Genomic DNA, 2004 nt, shown 5'->3' with positions numbered 1-2004 from the left:
TCGTGGTTTCCGGGTCTCCCGAACGCGCTCAAGTATGCGCTGGCGCAGCTCGTGATCTTGTTTGGACTCTTCCACTCGTACTACTCGCCGCTAGCGCCGAGCAACTCGCTGCAGGTTTGAGCTTGGACGTGCACTCGAGAGTACTATTTGAGGTATGCGTAGGTGGTGTGGGTCTGTCTATTTGTTTGCAGCTCTGTGTACAACTGGTTGTGGGAAGTGGTCATGGACTGGGGTCTTCTTCGGCCGAAATACCAATTCCTGGGTGACGGACACATGTACTCACGCCGGTGGGTCTACTACGGTATCGCTCGATTGCCTCATAGAACTAGAGGCTATCGACACTCTACGTCTAGTGGCCATTGTCGTGAACCTCGTCCTTAGCTTCTCGTGGACGCTGGCGCTGATCCCGCCCGACGTCGGGTTCTTCGGCACGCTTCTCCTGGATGTGCAGCCGATTACGCTCTTCATGGAGCCGATGCGCCGCACCATGTGGAGCTGCCTCGCGATGGAAAACGAGCACTTGCGCAACACGCTGGGCTTCCGGAAGGAGCACTTTATCCCGTTGCACTTTGACCGGCCGCCCTCGCCCACGGAGCGCAAGCCGACGTACGCGTTCCGAATCGCGGCCCTGAGCGCTGCCGTGCTCTGCCTGAGCGTTGCTGCGATTCTCTTGGGCTAAAATCGCTGATCATATGGAGCGTCCAAAGTCGGCTATCTGCCCTCCAACTCTCAAGGCTAAACTTCAAACATGGCTCCTGAAACGAACAAAAATCAAGACAATTCTATTGCTACTTCAAGGAGCTACTAGCAACCGTTGCCACCGGCGATCATGAGGCACGACGTCGACTCGAACATGGAGAGGATGCTGCACGTGATCGAGTAGACGAGCATGCTTAAGCAGAAGACGAGGACGCCGCCGCCAATGATGGGAAACCGGCCGCCGTTGCGCTGGAGTTCGTGGAGCTGGGCCTTTTGCTTTGGGAGGAAGATGGACGTAGCGCACGCCAGCACAAAGCACGAGTAGTAGATGACGTACGTGTACGCGACCTGGTTGCGCACGTGCTTGGTGTCCGAGATGATCGCGTCCTCGTCGACGTCAAAGTTGCGGTAAATCAAGTTGGAGAGAACCGGGCCGACGGCCGCCGGGAGGTTGGTGACCGTTGTGAGGAGGCCATAGATCATGCCTTCGTTACCAATACCGGCGAGCTCGACAATCATGAACGTCGTGACGATGAAGAGGACGCCTTGGGGCAGCTGCTCGGCCAACGGCACTCCGAGGTAGAACCACTGGCTCCGAAGCACGTCAAAGATGGTGCAGTACTGCACGATGGCATCGATGCAGGCCGTCGACAAGGTAGTCGAGACGATGACGATGCGCCAGTTCCAGTTGGTGCCCCAGCGACCGATGGACGCAACAATGCAAGCAAAGATGAGGTTGGAGACGATCGTCATGATCTGGCTGTTGAGGTTCTGGACCTTGGCCCAGTGCAGCTGGACGTACGGTGCCGCCGTCGACGAGAAACCACCACCGAGAAGATTGTAGAAGAAGTTGAAGAGCATGATCTGCCACATGGCGCGCTTCTGGACGAGCTGCCACACCTGCGCGAGGTACTCGGAGAACGGGGCGGCTTGGTGCTTGTGGTCCTTGATGAAGAGGACCGTGACCGGAATCATGACGACGCAGGGAATGCAAAGAATGATGTACATAGTGTGCACGCCAAAGTCCCAAGAATACGAGCCAGCGAAACGGGGCGAGTTCATGCAAAAGCCAGCGATCGCCGTCGAGATCGTCGTGCAGACCGTGCGTGTGGTGTAAACCAGCGACTGCATGCGGCCTCGCGTCGCGATGGGCTCGCGTTGGGCGTACTCGACGACCAAAGCGTCTGCCGGGACGTCGGCAATGATGTATGAGATCGTCGCGAGGCCAAAGAGGATGGCGACAACACCGCCCTTGTCCTTGGCGTTGTAGTTGATCGTCGCATTGTCGGCCGCCGTGCGGTCGAT

General features: G+C 57.6%; 2 protein-coding genes across 2 annotated transcripts in view; one reads left to right on the top strand and one right to left on the bottom strand.

Moving 5' to 3' along the window:
• Window positions 1-679, top strand: part of SDRG_06801 (hypothetical protein) — a gene marked incomplete at both ends in the record, with an annotated part of 2201 nt that extends 1522 nt beyond the window's left edge. The window contains 3 exons of the mRNA XM_008612606.1: window positions 49-114; window positions 163-301; window positions 354-679. Of these exons, the coding sequence (XP_008610828.1) occupies window positions 49-114; window positions 163-301; window positions 354-679 (531 nt within the window). The remainder of the gene's footprint in view (window positions 1-48; window positions 115-162; window positions 302-353) is intronic.
• An 83-nt stretch (window positions 680-762) lies between these two features.
• SDRG_06800 (hypothetical protein) lies at window positions 763-1959 on the bottom strand. Its single transcript, XM_008612605.1, has one exon. The coding sequence runs from the start codon at window positions 1828-1830 to the stop codon at window positions 805-807; it is 1026 nt and encodes a 341-aa protein (XP_008610827.1). The 5' UTR covers window positions 1831-1959; the 3' UTR covers window positions 763-804.
• Window positions 1960-2004: the final 45 nt, after the last annotated feature.

This window comes from Saprolegnia diclina, assembly GCF_000281045.1.
Source record: "Saprolegnia diclina VS20 unplaced genomic scaffold supercont1.18, whole genome shotgun sequence".
NCBI lineage: Eukaryota > Oomycota > Saprolegniomycetes > Saprolegniales > Saprolegniaceae > Saprolegnia > Saprolegnia diclina.
The sequence above is the reverse complement of the archived record's forward strand: the minus strand, read 5'-3'. Positions and strand labels throughout refer to the sequence as shown.